We start from the raw sequence: 19,655 nt of genomic DNA, 5'->3' as shown, positions 1-19,655 counted from the left end.
TTTTTTTTTTTTTTTTTTTTTTTTTTGAAAATGTTAAGTGATTTAGAAACCAATCGTGTTTGTGCTTTTGCCTAAATGATCTTTGAAAATCGTTTTTAAAATCCTTCCGATATTCCAAGAATGCCAGTAAGGTCTCTGGCTGTTAATTCTCGATTCTCTAGCACCAATTCCTTTCTTATATTGACATGTTGATCATCAGTTGATGTTTACAGTCGTCAGGCACGTGGTTTGTCGTCAATGCTTTCTCGCCCCATTTTGAGTAATTTTTATCAATCAAAAACACTTGCTCGAGACAAAAAATGATCACCGAAGGTGGAACGGCTTTGTTGAATTATTTCACTCATCGTAAAATCGCCGAAGCTCTTTACGCAAGCATAAACTAAACACTACTAACCATTTTCGTATGAATTGTATACAATTTTTGGACCCGTTTTTTTATTCTTACTAATTTTTGGTGTTTTCAGACAATTTTTATTAACAATAGAACGCAAAAAGATCACTGTAAACAAACTGACTTGAGCTGGTGCCGTCTGGTTCATTGTGGCTCAACCGAAATTAATTGTAGATTTGTCATTCATTCACTCCTGGCTGACCTTGAGTTACAGCTTCTGAATTTAAAAATACATTTTAAACATTCGTTTTTGTCACTCCTCCATATATGACCCTTAGCCGGATATAAACACATACTTACAACATACGAACTGGATCAAAATTTCAGAATCATAAAACCATCCTCACTTTTGTCTAATCCTGAGCTGGCACTGCCCACACTTTAAACAGAGCTTTCACATATCTCTAGCACAACTGAAGCTTTCATCTACGGACTTAATTGTTGTATTCAACACATACGAAATACCAAAAATTGGTCCTTGTATGCTCTCGCTTTATCCTCCCAACCTTCAAAGTATAGTCCGAAAGTCAAACTTTTAGAAATGGGGTTGATTAAACTTTATTTAAGTTCGCGAGTGCTAAGTTGAATGAACTCTCAATGTAATCGAGATTTTATTTTTTAAAGTGCGGTTCTGTTGCGAACATATGTTCATGTTGACACATTTGCATACATACATACATGCATATATCAAGTAAAGAGTGATGATAATTACTCCTAAAAGATATCTCTTTCATTCGGTTAACAGTCAACAGTTTTGTAATAATTAATAAGATCCACGCATTGGGTTCAGCTCAATTAGCAACACAAACAATTAAACTGTTACTCCCAAGCACATTAGAGATGAAGAAAGAGGAACAAAATATGAACGATTGCAATGAGAAACAGCAATCTCATTGGCTAATGTTGGAATGTTTCCTTCTTTGTGCCCGTTCGCATGCGGAAAACAATGTTCTTTGTGATTGTACTCTTCATATTTATATATATATCACATATGTATGTATGTGCCATTTATAATATATACAAACATATTTATGTATGTGATTATGCGATAACTCATTAATTCCGGTAATATTAATTATTTGGTTCGTGTGGGAGCACGCCTAATGGTTCTTTGGGGCGACTTCAATCAATATAAGCTCTTTGAAACATGGACAAAATTATGATTTTAGGGAAAGAAGTATGTAGAGAGAGAAAAATGCTTGTAGGCTAAAAAATGTCTGACTCGGCTTTTTGCAAACCACATTTTTGGCATAGACAGAAAAACCCGATAAATAAAATCTTATAAAAATATTATATATATGTAGTATATATCTTTATGTATATAGTTTTGTTTAATATATATAAGCGTCGCCATATCTGCTCTGTACTATTGCTTAACCTCAGTGCATTCAATGACACATTTTTTTCCTACTTTTCGCCATTCAACATCACCCTCCGTACACATGCTAACCAATATGCATAGCGCTTCTATTGGTTTATGTAGGCGTACGAATTTCTTTCCGTTTCACCGCGGTAACCTAGAAACCTAAACTTTTCTATGCGCCTATGGTGATAAGAACCACATTTTCTATATTCAATAATAAATATACCCAATAAACGATTAGGTTTGAGCAAAAGGTAATCATATCTTGAGAGCTGATGAATTTTAACATTAGTTAAATGGTAATGATTCCCTCTCTACATTTGTATATTACTAAGACGATTTAATAATTAAAAGCTCTACGGAACTTTAGGCCGCTAAACCTCTTAAGCTCACTAACAACTCCATGGTGTCTGCCTATCCACGAATGAATGGCTGTGATCAATCTTTAGTTGATCCCATCATTCTTTAGTTGAGCTTTGTCACTTCTGCTGCTAGGTGGAGAGGCACTTGGTTCTCTCTGCTTTTTTCTACCTTGTAGACGGCTCTGAAAGCTGGTATAGTCACGCGAATTCGTCCCCCTGGATGTCGATAGGTGGCAAGCTGACGAGTACTTCAGCAGCATCGCATTGATATCGTTCGGAAAGCTCTTATTACTTCAAAAGCCTGTGCACTACTTTTATTGGTCTTGCATATGACTTTATGTCCGGCGCCTGTATCCATATTAGCACTGCATACAATTTCACGGAACTCATTGTTTTTGCTATTAAAAATCGCCGGTTGAAACACAGACAGCCTCTACCAACCAAGTGTTCCTTAAATTTTAGCTTGGTCCCCAATATTACTTCCAAATTCTTCAGCTGCGGCTATTGAAGTAATCTCGCACTCTCTTATGGTGGGTGATACCCTTTCTTCAACCTTACTTGTGCTTATGAGCAAGACTTACGTTTTCTGTTCAGCCATCTCCCAAGTCATTGTTACTATGAGGTCATCCGCAAATGCGTTTGTTTTCACATTTTTTATTGATGCATACTTATTACCTCGTCGTACATCAAGCCCCATAGTAGGGGGGCTAAGACCGAGCCTTGCGGTGCTTCACTCGAGATGGTGTAACTCCTCCGTGCCAAATAACAATCTTCGAAATAGCTCATTACAAAATTAACGAGAAACTGGTGGCGCGTATTTCGTATAAAGCTTTGGGTAAGCGGTTTCTTAGTAAACATTTCCAATCGCGACGAGCATACGCAAAGGTCGATAAGATGAAGGTTCTTCAGACCGCTTTTTAGTTTTTGGGAGTAGAACCAAATGCTATATCTTCTACGGTTCGATGAACACTTCTTATATTATGCACGCGTTGTACATTTTTTCAAACTTAATTGGGGTTTATAATCATGGCTTCCTTTTGTTTGTTGGGTATATTCAATAGAATGCACATACTCGTAAGCATGTAGGCATGTGTTCGAAAATAAACGAGGTTCTTGGGTTGTCAGTTTGTGTTGCACAAATGTGTAATTTTTTTTTTTGTATTGACATTTGTTGTTGTTATTGTGGAAAATGAATTTGATTGATGGTTGTAATTGGAAATTTCATTAGGAATGCTTTTGAGATAACAAATTTGTGCCATGTTCGAACACAAAGTGTGTACTAATATACAGAACTACATACATATAAGTATGTCTATACCCTGCACGGGGGCACGACTGAAAGAACTAGATCAGAAAATAATATATACATATATATACACCGTGCGACTCATAAAGTCTTTACACAAGGAATGAATGGTGCCACATAGTACACAAAAGTTGCAGTAAGAATTGCCAATTGAGCCTTAAGAAACATATCGTCACCTGAAATGCAAAATAACGTATTATCAAAAAATTCGAAACTGAGTGTCTTATTGATTACGTTTCACTACTTCAAATTACATACATAATATTACATATGTTTAACATTTTCAGGTTCTGCGATCAGATATAAACAAGTTTTAACCAATATTAAAATTTTGTTTCACTTATGTTCCATTTTATTTCGTGTTTCATTCATGCCACTGTAAATTTCCGAAAATGTTGTTACGTTATTTTGCATTTCAGGGGACTATATACAAACATTAATAGAAATTTGTGCCAGCGCTGTTCGTTAGTTAACCGGTTATTTAACCGGTAGGCCACCTATTTAGAGGGTATTTGGGCGAACGCCTATTATAAGATTGTTTTCCTGTTTACTCATCTATAGGATAATGCAATGTTCGAATTGAGCTTTCTTTTTTTCATAAACTTTATTTATTACTTTTTCATTTACTTCCAGTGTACGTGAACGCTCCAAAGTGCATCGTAGCCCTGATTGGTCGAAACGCGTCAGAGACAAAAGATTACATCAAAAGAAAGCGATTAGTTGTATCGAAGGTGAGTTCATTTTTAAATTGATCATTAGCTAAACATAAATATTGTTATTCATAAACTGGAGCGAAACATTTAAGATTGTTCATATATAAATAATACATAAGGCAAAGGCTTTTAATCAAACGCAACTTCATACGGAAAATCCTGAATATCGAATGATTCTCTGAAGAAGTTAGTCTAGCCAAAAAGTCAAAGATAGTAAGAAAGGCGTTCCTTTTCGATTAACGTCTATAGCTTTTAGCTTTTATTACCCTGTTGAAAAGTCCAGTGTTTTTACTTTTTTTCGTATGAAGCGAAACGAATGCATTGAAGCTCATTTATTTAATGTGGTGTTGATTTTTCCTCTCTTTCAAATTAGAGTCCACTTCCTTTTTCATGCAACTAAAAGCTAAATTAACAATTCCTAACGAATCTTAGAGATATATTGGGTAGTCGAAAAAGTCTTTTCGTATTTTGTCAATAGATGTCGTAGCAGTCGTATATCTCCAGTGATACGAATCACATTGTGATATACCACAATGCAGTGTAGAGATTAAGCTTCATTTAATTCGGAGAAGATCAAAAACAAAATTAGTTCCAGCTGTTCAAAAAATAAGTAAAAATAATAAAGGATATTCACCATATTTCGAAATTTTTGTATGAAAAACCGAAGAATGCGACGTAAGCCAGCAATAAAATTTGTGAAGCTTACGGAGATGCTGATTCTGGAAATCTAGAAATCTCGATTTACACTGATGAAAGTTTTACAAGTCTAGAATAATGTCTCTTTCGGAAAAATGCAAAAAGTGGTCGGCCAAAAACGTACAGTTGAAGTTTGATCAGATATACGAAAAGCCTTTTTCGACTGCCCCATATTTATACATACTACACACAGTAACACTTTTATAGAAAAATCTTTAATATGTTATGATTACACAGAACCTTCGATGGCGTGTGGCTATTTTTGATCTGCCAAATTCGATGATCATGTATGGAAAACTGTGTAAAAAACAGGCCAAACAAAAATTGTGGTGATCGGACCATTACACTATAGAATACTGTAACTCAAAAACTGTTTGAAGTTTAGTATTTTATTTTAAGGAATATAACCTATCGAAATTTGAAACGATGGTGAAGAATATTGCGCATTTCCTTACTGTACTTAATTATAAAAGGTGTTTCTAACAATTGTATTTCAAAGTACATATACTGTGGCGTATGAGCAACATTTTTCAAGGAAGTGCGTGTGCAAAACAATATTCGTCCTTTTTATTAAAATTTGTAGTTATAGGAGTATATTCGTCATAAAAAAAGTGGAACTGGCTAATTCGAGGCTTAACGAAACTTTTCATGTAAGTGTGCGTGTATGTGTAAGAACACAGTAATGTGTTTCACATTGGCATTCCTTATGGCAACTATGTGCATAACTAAGTCTGAGAACGTAATTGGCGAACCAGCTCCTTCTATAAAGAGTTAAGGTTACTTCATAAGGTAAGGCGATATTTTGCGACATGGCGGTGTATCACGCTTAGGCTGTTATGAGCAGTTCTTTGTCAAGTTAACTATTTCCATTTCCGCCCCTGTATCAGCTGCTTATAGACGTCTCGGAAAGCAGTAGCAAGCTCTACTATAAGAACAAAAAAATTTGAAGATTGGAATAAGAAATATTATAGATATAGCGCCATCCTAAACTAGCTAAGCTTTCCTTATGCTAGACTATATTTTCCCTAGAATAGATTTCAATAGTCACGCAGACAGTATAATCCAAGCAGATTTACTAAGTAAAGAGAAAGTCTGTAAAGATTTATTGAATAACTAAGAAAGGATACCGAAAGCAATCATAAATTCCAGCATAGTCCACAACTGCAGGAAGACTTTAAGCATTGGCTGGTCAACTCTATTTGTCCACAATTTGGGTTCCAGTTAAAGGAAATATTTTCGGCAATTAAAAGTGGAACCAGTTAGCAAAGCTAGGAACCTCTGTGGTCGAGTCCGAGGCGGAGTCAATAACATGCCCGCGCTTTGTATGTATTTTGAACAAATAGCTCAGAGCAGATGGAACTGGATAGTGAGCTGCCAAACAACAAGGAAATTATGGCCCAAATATGACAAAAGAAGTACCAAGAACATACTATTTAGCTCCAGAAATAGCGTATACAAACTACAGCTTGCATAATGAAGCATTGGCCTTTGGAAAGCATGCGCTAAAATAGGATTTCCCTATAACAATATTTACCGCAGCTACAAGCTAGAAGGGGATAAGGAAACGATTTCCCACTTTCTCTGTCGACTCGAGCTCGTCACTTTGATCATATAAAGGTTGATCCATTTCGAGGTTCCCTACTTTTTTTGAAAAAAATCACGAAAAGATTTTTTTGAAGATTATCTCTCTCAAATTTTCGATGCCCCGTTCGAGCTTTTGACTGTTTTGACACGCGTGATATTTTGCACCAAGTCTTGAATCAAAACGAGATTGTCTGCAGGTGCTTTTAACTTTGCATATCCGTACAGGAAAAAGGTCTAACACATGCCTTGCCCTTAAACCACACCGAACCGTTGTGTTTTCTGAATGAAATGTCAGTTCTTGAAACTTTTCAAGCTGCTCTTCGTTCCAGATGCGACAATTTTGCTTGTTAATATAACCATTGAGCCAGACGACGAAACCGTCGGATTTTCTTGCAATTTTTCAAGAGCAGATAAAGCGAAGCGATGTCCCTTGGGACGGTCACGCGCCTTCAGCTCTTGCATGAGTTGTATTTGGGACGCTTTCAATATAAGATATCGAGATAAAATGCTCCAATTGGTTTCATACGACATTCCGTGTTGCTGCGAACGGCCCCGTATTGTCTCTCCACGGTCTTCGTGTACACTCTTAGCTACGACTGCAATAGTTTCTTCAAGGTTTCCGAAACCTTGTTTCAAATCACATTAAAATCTTCGACACAAAAATACATATTATTCTAGCAGGTATATACATATACATTTAAAGAGGATGGTAAATGAATAATGTAAACACGCTTATCCTGGCTAACCATCGGACCGGCAGAACTACTTCATAAATTTGAGACACGTTGAAAAAAACTTTAAAGCCTTAAGCTTCTGTAAAATGTTTTTACAGTCCACATTCCAAACATCAAAGCTCAAAAAGCTCTTTAACAGCTCTGTTAATTAAAACTAACAGCAGCTCAAAGCACAAAATGAAAGCCAAGTTTAGTTAACAGCAGCTTTCTGAAGCTGATCTTGTTTGGACTGCGAGGCACAAATTTGTATTCACATTACCTAATAGGCGATAAATCCCACAGAACATAAATGGTAACAGCGATTTTTGGATATTCAGGGCGATGCGATTACAATATAATGGAAAAAACGACGCTTTGTAAATAAAACGAAAAAGGAGAAAGCAATAAACTCATAAACAACTAAGCGCATGCATTATTGATGATTATTTTATATCGTATATATGTGTGTGTGGGTATAATATAATATGTAAACTGTAATTGCAGCAGTTGTAACGAAGAGTTGGAATGCACATTTGATATTTCATTCTCGTATTATAGTTAACTGATCGTAACGAACGTGCGCAATGAAAGTGAAAAAATCAATTATTTAAGCATACAAAAGTTAAACGTTTTCAACAATGTTTTCAGCAATGTTTTCAAAGCTTTCAGGGACACGTTTGCATCATAAAAAACAAAAATAAAACTTGTTATTAATAAGCATCATGCGCCAGTAGCAGGCATAAGCACATCACATCACACTCTAAGATACGCAACCGGCAAGATGTAGACACCGAGAGTGAGAGCGTGAAGATCAACTGCGCTGATACAGCGAAATGACAGCAGCATGATCAGATATTGCCAAGCATAAGCTCACTGAGACGCGGATGACGCGATGTTCGTTTGCCGCACTTTCGTAAACGCTTGACTTTGAAACATTATCATACGTGTTTCGCTATTTGTAGTGTATCCACCAGATGTCTAATGATCGTGGTATCTCATTTAAAGTCTATTGAGCTCACATATAGCAATAATCTCATAAATTATGTGCATGTTTCATAAAGTTAGTACTCACAAAAGCTTACGCCTATACGCGCAGAGAGCAGCACAATTGGCTTGGAGCCTGTGCATGAGCAGCAGAGCGCATTGCGATCACTGAAGCATTTCGAACGTACGATTCCCCCATGGCTTTAGCTGGCAGTAGTCCACAAACGCTGGTACTACAAACACCCCACCCTTTCACTGCGTTTGTATTTGTGTGCCTGTACGTAGTGCGCAGAGAGCTCTTTCATACGGCGTAGTCAGTCACACGGGCCCGGTTCGAGCGTTAGGACGTAGAAGTAGACGCGCGCGCGCCCAATCGCACGGCTAAGTGATCTGTCCAAGTGTAGTGAGTGATTCAGTGAATGGAAAGAAGGGAGAAAAAAAGTTAGCGCATTAGCAGCTTTCAGGTTTTTTACTTGTTTGGATTTACAGTGCATTTCGCCGTCGCAATTGCAGTGATCGCACAGGTTCGCTGTTTGCTGGTATTTATTGTGTTTGCGCTTTTTCGGAATTTTCGCAATGCAAGTACGCGTGTGGCATTCATATTGACGCTAACGTTTTGGAAAAATGTTAAAAATACCAATGCAAATGTTGCAAATATCGAAACGTGCTGCCAATATACATACATAGCTATGTGTATCTCGCCAATAAGCTCCGCGGTTTCCCATCCCAAAATATATTAAAAAGCAATGCAATAAATATGCTCGTATAAATAGGCCATCGAAATGTTAAGGTCAAATGAGTGCGAAAAGTGTGTGTGTGTAAAAAAGATGTTGCTGTGGTATTGCTGTAACTTTAAAGTAACTGTTTGCAAATACACAACCGCAATGACAACAAGCAACAGTTTTGTTGCAGTAATAATATTCGTATACGCGCACCGATGCAATAAAGACGAATAGCCACCATAACATGATTACAAGCTACGCTTGCGGGCATAGCAAAAAACAGTGGCGTGTAGTAGTTGGGGCACAATATGCAAGGTTAGGTTAGGTTCCCATTCGAACTAGGTATGATGACCCATAAACTTATGGTTTACTGTATGCTATAGACGTATGGCGCCCACATACGTTTCAAAACAGTTACACCGATGTGAAAATCCGAAGCAGCGAACAGTTACACCGAAGTGAAAACGTCATTTCGGCTGGGTCATGCTAAGTAGTAGAGCTTGTGAATTCTAGCATCTGCAATCTCGAAGTGCTGTCTAATAAAACAACTACATAAAAATTCCGGAACAAAAGTGATATCATATAAATTACGACAGTTTCGTCCCACTACTGTTTTGAAGTGCTTTTGACAGTCGAATACAATGAGTTGTGACGTCAAGAATGAGGAAGGAGACAGGTGTAAAAGAAATGGCGCATCTTGGTGACATTGATCATGACTCTCCTGGTGGTCTGAAAAAAAAGCATCAAAAGAAATTCTTAATCAGTAAGGTTGCTGTTATAGTCCCTACTTCAAGGAATACGAATTTTTTTTTTTTTTGACAAATGGCGACTGCCTGAAAACAAAAGTAATTTTTTACGCTTTTTTTTTTTTTGAAATTCCTGACTTTTTTTTAATATTTAAAATAAAAATTTTGACACGATGCTGGTAGGAACGATAAAGGATTATACAAAGAAGGTTCACACAAAATTTCAAGTAAATCGGTTGTATACAACTTAAGGTAATACCGGTACCGTGTGAAAAAAATTAGTTTCGAGAAAAACGCGTTCAAAAAAGTGAGTCAAATTTCAGGCAATCTAAGTCATTTATTAGTGCGCTAGGTATTTTTTAAAAATCCTTTGTAGGATACGTTCTTAAGGGTCTAAACTTTAAATATATGAAAAAAAACGAATTTTTCGAAATTCTAGAGTAGTATACCCCCTTAAATCTACAGAATGTCAACCTCACAATCGCAATTTTCATTATTGAGCATAGCTAAATTGACTTCTTCATTATTACTATTATAAGAACTTTATTAAAAATAACTATCGACAACCATAAATAAACATTTGCTGAGCCATTCTCACTTCTTCTCACGTTTTGAGAAGGTTGGAATAAGTGCAACACTTTCTAGTTAGAAGGTCTGAGAAAAGAGCAAACGAACCTGATAAATTTTTGAGAAAAGAACGCGCAACTTTGACAGCCCAGTCATAGTTCAGAATAAATGCCAGATTTTTATAAGACAAAGAAAACGCTATAAAACAACGCTCCAGCTTTTTCAGCTAGTGAAGCCACCGATCGTATGAAAGAAATAGACTATGAACTAGTCTCCCATACCACTTGTTTGCCAGCTTTGGCTGCCAGCTTAAAAACTTTCCATATATACTGGATTATAAGACCCTTACAGAAACTTTACAGAGTAACGAACGATTTAACAATGGCTGTCTGTCTGTTTGCTTGTCTGTCCGTCTGTCTGTATATATGCAAGTTTCCGCACCCTCTTCTCTCACCAAGAAGCAGATCATTTGCTGGGACTATACAAACTGAACGATCGGAGTCAAGTGCTCGTATGGAAATTTTTTTCTTATGGCGAGATATACTTGTATTAACGAAATTCAGCATAAATTATTACCGAAGGCAGTGCTGTAATCTACGAAGAAATTTTCAGATTGAATCACAATAGCATTAAGCTGCCATACAAACTGACCGGTCAAAATTCTTGTAAAGAATTTTTATATATGTGCATGCATTAAAGCTTCGGTGAAGTCGAAGTCAACATTTTTTTTCTATTTTTCAACCCACACAACCACGTCCCCTTCCAAGTTTATCCCCTAACCGAAAGTATTATGAAGCACTTTGTAACCGATGCGATCATTTTTGTTGTGATCTGTTCACAAGTATGAACTTTATTGTGTGTTGGTGCTGTTGGCCATTGTTCGCGCTGCAGCACTCATAAACATACATACTATATGTATGTATTTATTACCTTTGGGCAACGAAGCAATAAGCGCAAACGCGAGCGCACAAAGGTAACTTTAGCGCTTCGAATTTGTAGTTGAGCATTTAGTTGCCGCGATGACGAAACGCGAAACGATACAAAGTTAGCTAGTAAAGAAAACACAATAATACACACTTATGCATACATGCACATACACATGGACACAGGTATAAAGTCAAACAAGGTACATATGCATGCGATGGCGAGTGCTAATAAGCCCCCGTTTTGATAGGACTGGAAACCAGTATTAATGGATCAAAGCATGAAAAAAAGAATACGCACGAAAAAAATACAACAACAAATAAAATTAAATAAAGAACCTTGAAACATAATAAAATGAAATCGCGTTATGGCGTAAATTCACAAGTGAAGAAGTCGGACGCTGGCGAAAAGCAATAATAACAACAAAACTTGAATTTTTTCTGAAGTGGAAAACACATGCGATCTTCAGCGCTTACAATTATATATTTCTGTAGCATACATTTGCATTCATATTTATTTTTTATGGCTTAACATTGCTGGCATTTGTAAGAAGTGGCGGCGCTGAGCGTTAATTGTCATAATGGAAAAGCTTGCAAACTACCGTTGTAACGTTGTAATGCAGGAAAAACTGCATATTTTACCGCAAACACCATAATCGCCGCGGAAAAGTTGTATCGCTTGCTGTTTGAGGTTTTTCTGCGTTTTTTGTTTTGTTTTTTCTTGTTGACTGTAAAAAATGCGAAAAATTAACAAAAAAAAAAAAAAAAAAAAAAAAAAAACAACAACAAAAGAAAACGGCGCATAAAACCGATAGGGAAGGCGATTTGCAAACAAGCAAACTGTAAAAAAAAAGCCCACCTATTTACAAAGCTGAAAAAATTAATGAACGCTAAGTTCAGTGATCGTGTCTATGACGGCGTAGCCGGCTTCCGCATTCGACACCAACAAAGGCGCCGCTGCATTATATTTAAGCCATTGTTTGTTAATACGGTTTATTCGAATTTTTGTTGGTTTCTATTTGCTACTTTTTAAATTCAAACAAATGAAATGTTTGGGTGGGCGATACACCACAATGTAGCAAATACATAAATACATATGTAAATATACAAATACACATGCAATTACATAGCAACAAGTGAATATATTGTTAGTTAAAAATTCTGCCAAATGCTTTGACGCATAACGTAAATATTTGATACTAATATGATTTTATGTATACATATGTACATTCAGGTATATATGTACAGTGTATATACAAATCTGATATGTATAGGTACTTATACAGGTGTATATAGTGTACTCTTATCAGAACTCACCCATATGCTAGAATTGGGTTATTTTCAATTAGAACGAAGCTTATCTGACTCATACTTGTCCCGTTTTCTATCTCTATAGTAAGTGTGGTATTAGGGCCTGCCTATTGTATCAATTTCGATTCGCTCATACTTAATTTAATTTCTATACTCTCGCAACAAAGTTGCTAAGGAGAATATTATAGTTTTGTTCACATAACGGTTGTTTGTAAGTTCTAAAACTAAAAGAGTCAAATATAGGGTTATATATACCAAAGTGATCAGGGTGACGAGTAGAGTTGAAATCCGGGTGTCTGTCTGTCCGTCCGTCCGTCTGTCCGTCGGTCCATGCAAGCTGTAACTTGATTAAAAATTGAGATATCATGATGAAACTTGGTACACGTATTTCTTGGCTCCATAAGAAGGTTAAGTTCGAAGATGGGCAAAATCAGCCCACTGACACGCCCACAAATTGGCGAAAACCGAAAACTTATAAAGTGTCATAACTAAGCCATAAATAAAGATATTAAAGTGAAATTTGGCACAAAGGACCGCAGTAGGGAGGAGCATATTGGGACGTAATTTTTTTGGAAAAGTGGGCGTGGCCCGCCCCTACTAACTTTTTTGTACATATCTCGGAAACTACTATAGCTATGTCAACCAAACTGCATAGAGTTGTTTCTTATAGGCATTTCCATACACAGTTCAAAATGGAAGAAATTGGATAAGAACCACGCCCACCTCCCTTACAAAGGTTATGTTGAAAATCACTAAAAGTGCGTTAACCGACTAACAAAAAACGTCAGAAATACTAAATTTTACAATTCAATACTCAAAGTACACAAATAGATCTAATCGAATTAATTTTACAGCAAAATAAAAAAATATGTAAAGGACGAATAATGAAATCTCGATTGTCACTTTATCATGCGAGAGTATAAAATGTGCGGTGACATCCGAACTTAGCCCTTCATTACTTTTTTTTTTTTTTCTTTTTTTTTTTGTTTTGTACAAATGTATTTTTATTTTTAAATATAACAAATTTCGATCTCTATTCCTTTCACTCGAGATCATGGAATAATAACTCTCTTAAGTTGGTTTGTAACCTACTTTAGTAAGAGGTTAGGTTGAGTTAAGAGGTTAATATTAGAGGTATTCCACTTGGAAAGCTTAGAACGCTGGTCCGTTGGGGTACCTAAAGACTCCTACATAGTGGATCATAAGACCCTCAAATTTGTTGAAACGGCTAATTTCAGTTACGATTATGCCTTTCCATATATACTGGATCATAAGACCCTAACAGAAACCTTTCAGAGAAACGAGGCCCTTTGAGCCTATCATAAATCTTTTGAGGTGGCTAATTTCAGTTTCGACCATGTCTTCTGGTTTGCCGAAGCTAAGGCTACCGAAATGTTTCGACTTCACCCTCTCTCATATGTTGAGAAGCGCTTGCTAAGCGCACGCGAGGTACATAGATTGGTCCAATGCTAGAAAGCATTCCTATGTGAGCGTAGCAAGGGTGCGCCTCTGGCTACACATCGCCTTTGCAGTTGCTAGCGATAACACTGTGTCCAGGCAGTATCTCCAGTGAAGACAGACACTCCTTGACTACCTTTAAGCGTATACTTAGCAAGCTCAACGCTAGTATTGCCGCTCTAATGTCGGAGTGGATGATCATCTCCCTGAATGAGGCAGCGTTTCGTAACGGTATGTCTACCGCAACCTTGATATTAGCCGCTTCTGTTTGAAAAACACTTCTATGAACCAGTAAAACTGAGGCTAACTCTGTCGGAGAGCTCTTTACAAAAAACAGTAACTCCAATTTTTCCTCATAGTTTTGATCCGTCCGTGCAAAAGCCCATCGGCCCTCTTCTCCAGCGGCTTCTTCGCATCCACATCTCCTTCTCGGTATATGAGCAGAGAAAAAGCCGTCATGAACAGCCTTTGCGTTGCAGTGATCCAAGCTTTCATGAATGCTGTTGAAGAAGGAAAGAATTTCAGCGTGTTCTGGCGCGAACGCCTTCATAAACTCATTTTTCCTGAACCTTAGGGCACACTTCGCAGTAATAGAAATGCCGGTAGTATCCACGTGTGTTATATTTATTGTTGGCGTAGTCCGTAGTGTACCGGAGAGCTGCTCTTTGACATGTTTTTCAGCAAGTGTAACCATTACGAGAACCTTCCGCAGGCAAATACCACCATAGAACATTATTGGCTTTACTACGGTTTCGTACTTTGGGAAAGTCACCACTTTTTCCCTATAAATCCTCTACAGCAATATAAGGCAACCGATGCTTTCCGTACTCTCTTCTTAATATTTGGCTTCCATGAAAGCTTTTCTCAAAGATACGGAGTTTTAAATTCTTTAAAATAATGTTTAGCGACACAAGACTATATTTGCGAAGATAAATACTCCAGGTAAAATAAGAATTACTCATTCTACCAAAATTCACGCTAGATGGTGACTTTATTTAAGAACACTCGCTTTCGATTACAACGGTGCCATAAGCATTAAAAGTCTACCAAAAAATGGGTTCAAAGCGACCAAGAAAACTAAATATGCTAATAAGCCTAATTCAACGAGTTTGCAGACAATTACGAACATACGAAGAAGCAACATGAAGAGCTAAAATTAATGGTCTGCAAAATACACAAAAACTAATTCTTCGTAGACTAAAAAGTGAAAATGCTTGAAGGCGAACAAGTTCATTCATTAATTCGATCAACACGCTTGTTAATTTATTAACAGAATTTATTTTTCAATGATGATGAAAGAGGAAACGTCATAATGAATTCAAAAGCAACATTTTGCGTTACATTCAAGCATACATACACACCAACACATGTTTGTATTTGTGCATCAATTGAGCAGAGCCCGTTAATTGCTAGGTGCGAATTGTTGGAGCGAAAATTTACATTTCCGCATCAAAATTGCAAAAATAGCTTTAGCTGGTGGACTGAGTGGAGCAGTTGGGCATTGCTAAATGTTCTAAATTGCAGCCATAGTCAAGTGTATGTTTACGCTTCATAAAATATTATTGGCAAATGGCGTAAAATTATACATCAGTTTAAAGAAAAGTAGGTACCATTAGTGCGATTGATCACTCTGCTGCATCCGCTGGATTTCAAACCGTTGAGCTTTATTTTGAGATATGTATGAATACAATAAAAAAATCGGCGAGATCAGATTCAAGAATAAAGTAGACGATAGAAATACACTTCAGAAATGAGCAATAATTTTCATTAATATCTGTCCGAATATATGTTCTAGATTGATGACCACTTTCTTCATTATCAAATGAGGTCCTTTTTAAGAAATTTAGTCGTCCAAGAATTCCAGCATTGCTGTAAGAGTATGATAGTCGCTGTTGACCTAAGTTTAATCCTTCAGCAATTCGCAGTGAATTTAAACAATCGCTTTGATTATGAAATCTACCAATAAGTGATATATTCATCACCCACTATTATTTTTGTAATATATTACCTGTGTTATATATGACTTTATTTAAATTTAATCTGTTCCAACAAAAAAGTTCTAGCGGAAATAATTCAAAACTTTTATTTTAAACAAGCCTTCTAATAAAAATAAATTTTTGTATCTTTGTTTTTACGTTCGGTGAAAAAATATTTAAATTGCGGACTTTAGGTAAACACTGTTCTTCTGCTTTGGTATAATAATAACGAAGCTTAGCTTAACGGGAAACCAACTTCTTTCGAATTGACCCCCCTTCCAAGTGCGATAATTATTGAAATCATAGGTATGATAACTCTGTCTTCTATACCGACACCTGCATCTAGATTCCGCAAAGGCATTATTTTTACATTTAGTTTAGGTTGAGGTTTATGTGACGGTATCCCGACAGCCCAACTAGATTTAAAAATTCCACTGCATATGAAGTACTTAATTTTGTATACATTGATTAATTCATTTCTACTTGTACATCTTTCAAAATCGGTATTGATTCTTTTAACCTCTTCATTTTTTGTTGTTGATTACTACCTAAATTTTGTTGCAAATCCAGAAAAACATGAGAAGTGAGGTTAATAAAATTTATTCCTCTTCAAAGTAATCCTCACCAGATCTAATACACTTATGCCAATGATTTTTCCAGTCCTCGAAACACTTTTCATAAATAGTTTTTGGGATGGCCTTCAGCTCCTTCTGCGAATTTTTTGGTTCGATGGTGCATTATGATCACAACTCCGACCGTTTTCGACGAATGTTCTTATGCAAAATAGAACCCTTTATTAAACGTCTGTCCCTCCTGAACAATTTAATCATGCACCAATCCACGAATATCAATAAAACAGTGAGCGTCATCTTGTTTTTGTACGGCTTTTTCGTGGCTCATTTTTTCCCTCTATTCTGATGATTGTTGCCTTGTTTTAACTTCGGCTAAATCGAAGCCGTCATATCCTTCACATATGCAATTTCTATAAAATAAAAAACTTTTAATCTATCTATATCTCGATTTTAACAGCTCATGCTATAGTCATCCGAAAGATATGTTCGGTGATTGCTGCGTTGACTTGGATAATAATCCATGTAAACATTCCTGAATAAATAAAATTTCAAATTAAAAAAAAGTTCCAAATAAAGACTAGATTTTTATGGATCAGATGTTATGACAGCAATATTTTATAGTGGACCGATGGCTACTCGTGGTTATAGAATTTTGGGTTTTATCAAATTTGGTGGCAAAGTGTTCAAACTTTGAGCAGTTTATAATAAATATAGTTTGTGGTATTTTAATATGGCTAATATAATGATAATGCTTTTGGTTTAGTGGTACATTGTCTTGAGCAACTAAGAGTATAGATATATATATATGTATATATAATACCTGTCTCTTATACACATCTAGATGTGTATAAGAGACAGGTTAAAATAGCGTGTAGCACCTTAGAAAAATAACAACAATTATATTTATTCTGACCAGCTTATACGAGAACCGACATTGTATTTTACCGTAAGCAATATCTTAGAACCGGATGCTTATAATTACGGCAAAATAATTATGGAAATATATCAAGCTTTTTACTAAATTACAAAACACATTATATCAAGTCTGTTTCGTATACTGCCATTGATATAATATTAAACATATAGCAATTGTTAAAACAAGTCTATCTCTTTAATTCAGTTCAGGTTTTTCACTTTCATAAAAAATTAATACACTCCACGTGGCTTAGTAACACTGCCACGTCAAAGGGTTGGAATGTTTTTGTCATACCTGGAAGCGAACTGAATGTTTCGTGATCATGTTCACATTAACAGGAAATGGAGCTCACTATCTTCGCACTACGAGATCGTAAATTCATATCAATACTTACTTGAATATATTTCATGAGAACTGCTTGATTGCCAATAAATATTTACCTTGGACAAAAATAAATTGTAACTCATTACCTTTACATAATGTACATTAGGGTGGGTGAAGCAAAACGATTACCTTTTCGATTATTGCCAAAATTGTCACTAATGCAGTTTCTGGTAAAAAAAACAGCATTTTTTCAACAATTTTTTCTTATATAAAAAATGAAATCATTTATTAGAATTTTTTATTGTTACAAACACACACTATTAACAAAGCAATTCTGAAAGTAAAAAAAAAATATATATATTTTAAACTCGGCCATTGCGAAGACATTTCCAGTGACCCCTTTGAAAAAAGATGGGTTTTAGTTAAAACTGAACTTGAACAAGTAAGGAAGTGCTAAGTTCGGGTGTCACCGAACATTTTATACTCTCGCATGATAAAGTGATAATCGAGATTTCATTATCCGTCATTTACATATTTTTTTATTTTGCTGTAAATTAATTAGATTAGATCAATTTGTGTACTTCGAGTATTGAATTGTATTTTCATTTATTTTAATTGCATTGAAAAGTTATAGTCCGTTCACGACAATTTTTCCACAAGGGATACCGCAGCTCAAATACCGTATTTGTGTAAAGTTTTATTCCGCTATCATCATTGGTTCCTAATGTATATATTATACAGAGAAGGCATCAGATGGAATTCAAAATAGCGTTAYATTGGAAGAAGGCGTGGTTGTAAACCGATTTCAACCATATTTCGTACGTGTTATCAGGGTGTTAAGAAACTATTATGTACCGAATTTCATTGAAATTGGTCGAGTAGTTCCTGAGAAATGGTTTTTGGTCCATAATTGGGCGACGCCATGTCCAATTTTTAAAAAAAGCCTGGGTGCAGCTTCCTTCTGCCATTTCTTAAATTTAGTGTTTTTGACGTTTTTCGTTAGTCGGTTAACACACTTTTAGCGATTTTCAACATAACCTTTGTATGGGAGGTGGGCGTGGTTATTATCCGATTTCTTCCATTTTTGAACTGTATATGAAAATGCCTGAAGGAAACGACTCTATAGAGTTTGGTTGACATAGCTGTAGCAGTTTCCGGGATATGTACAAAAAACTTAGTAGGGGGCGGGGCCACGCCCAATTTTCCATAAAATTACGACCAAATATGCCCCTCCCTAATGCGATCCTTTTTGCCAAATTTCACTTTAATATCTTTATTTATGGCTTAGTTATGACATTTTATAGGTTTTCGGGTTTCGCCATTTTGTTGGCGTGGCAGTTGGCCGATTTTGCCCATCTTCGAACTTAACCTTCTTATGGGGCCAAGAAATACGAGTACCAAGTTTCATCATGATATCTCAGTTTTTACTCAAGTTACAGCTTGCACGGACGGACGGACAGACAGACATGTGGCTTATACACATCTAGATGTGTATAAGAGACAGGTATAAAAACAGAAAATTGGATTTTTGGCGTTGAAAAATTCTCTAATTTTTTCTCAAATAGTTGTAGTCGAAAAAAAAAACATCCTTCGTCTAAGTCTTAAAAAATTGTATCTCAAACATCTCTGTAAAATTTCTTGAAGGCCTCGAAAAATCTTGCCAATCGACTTCAAAAACACACTTTCGAGACCAACGCGCATAAAAATGGCGCACTTAGCTTAGCTAGCCTCGAGCACACAAGTTCAAGGCTGTAGCTCCGAAACTATTGCTCGGATCAACTTAAAAATTTATGACAATATTCAAGAGCTGTTGTAGCATTTAATAAGACAATAAAATAATTAGACTTTTTGAAACCTGTAACCCCATGTAACCCCTTGATCTTAAGTTAAGTTTACTAAATATCGTAGGAAACCAATTTGGAGAGCACTCAATTGTACCAAACGAAAAAAAATATTCTATTATATTTATTTTGTTTTTCTTTGAACCCCCCTAATGTGCACGCACTGCGTATTTGAGCTGCGTAGAAT

The 19,655-nt window shown here is 36.1% G+C and overlaps 1 protein-coding gene across 2 annotated transcripts in view; it reads left to right on the top strand.

Moving 5' to 3' along the window:
- Positions 1 to 19,655, top strand: part of LOC108978466 — a 94,536-nt gene that overhangs the window by 61,124 nt on the left and 13,757 nt on the right. For both annotated transcript variants that reach the window (XM_018948772.1, XM_018948771.1), the window contains exon 3: positions 4,056 to 4,153. In XM_018948772.1, coding sequence (XP_018804317.1) covers positions 4,056 to 4,153 — 98 coding nt within the window. The remainder of the gene's footprint in view (positions 1 to 4,055; positions 4,154 to 19,655) is intronic.

This window comes from Bactrocera latifrons, unplaced genomic scaffold (assembly GCF_001853355.1).
Source record: "Bactrocera latifrons isolate USDA-ARS-PBARC rearing strain unplaced genomic scaffold, ASM185335v1 scaffold_122, whole genome shotgun sequence".
NCBI classification, from domain to species: Eukaryota; Metazoa; Arthropoda; class Insecta; order Diptera; family Tephritidae; genus Bactrocera; species Bactrocera latifrons.
Note: the sequence above shows the minus strand (reverse complement) of the source record. Positions and strands in the feature narration are given on the sequence as shown.